Genomic DNA, 532 nt, shown 5'->3' on the forward strand with positions numbered 1-532 from the left:
TACCAGTTACACACTGGGGTCGATGTAATCGACTTAATCCCATTGTTTGTCCTTGTTTGTCCCCTCTATGTTTAGCCCCTTGTGAGCAGTAAAGAAATAAGAAAGGATTATTATTATTATTATTACTAGCTGGCTCTGTGCCATCAAAAATGATCGCTAATCGTAGTATTTTATATTTAGATAAGGTACGCAATAATCACACACACAAACATTCACCTACTTCCCTTGTACATGTACACACATACACACATATACTGACACAGAATTGAAATGCTGTTTGATTTTTCTTTTCAGCATTGAATGTTCACCGTCCCACTTCCATTGCACACACACACACACACACACATACACAGAATTGAAACGCTCCCACTACCAGTTTGCCATCACCCCTTCCTTCCTTCCTTATTCATCTATCACCCCTTCCTTTCTCATTCATATGTTGTGATGGAAAAAAACACAAGAGTATTATTATAGTAGATTGTTATTTGCTTCGTCTTAGGGAAAAAGATGGTGTCTGGGCCGTAATGGCTTG

At 38.5% G+C, this 532-nt stretch overlaps 1 protein-coding gene across 1 annotated transcript in view; it reads left to right on the forward strand.

Annotated features, from left to right (window-relative positions):
• The window catches only part of LOC106876411 (phosphoglucomutase), a 20,163-nt gene that overhangs the window by 17,209 nt on the left and 2,422 nt on the right, over positions 1–532 (forward strand). Inside the window, exon 6 of the mRNA XM_052976294.1 lies at positions 500–527. Coding sequence (XP_052832254.1) covers positions 500–527 — 28 coding nt within the window. The remainder of the gene's footprint in view (positions 1–499; positions 528–532) is intronic.

The sequence above is a fragment of the Octopus bimaculoides genome, chromosome 24 (genome assembly GCF_001194135.2).
Source record: "Octopus bimaculoides isolate UCB-OBI-ISO-001 chromosome 24, ASM119413v2, whole genome shotgun sequence".
NCBI lineage: Eukaryota > Metazoa > Mollusca > Cephalopoda > Octopoda > Octopodidae > Octopus > Octopus bimaculoides.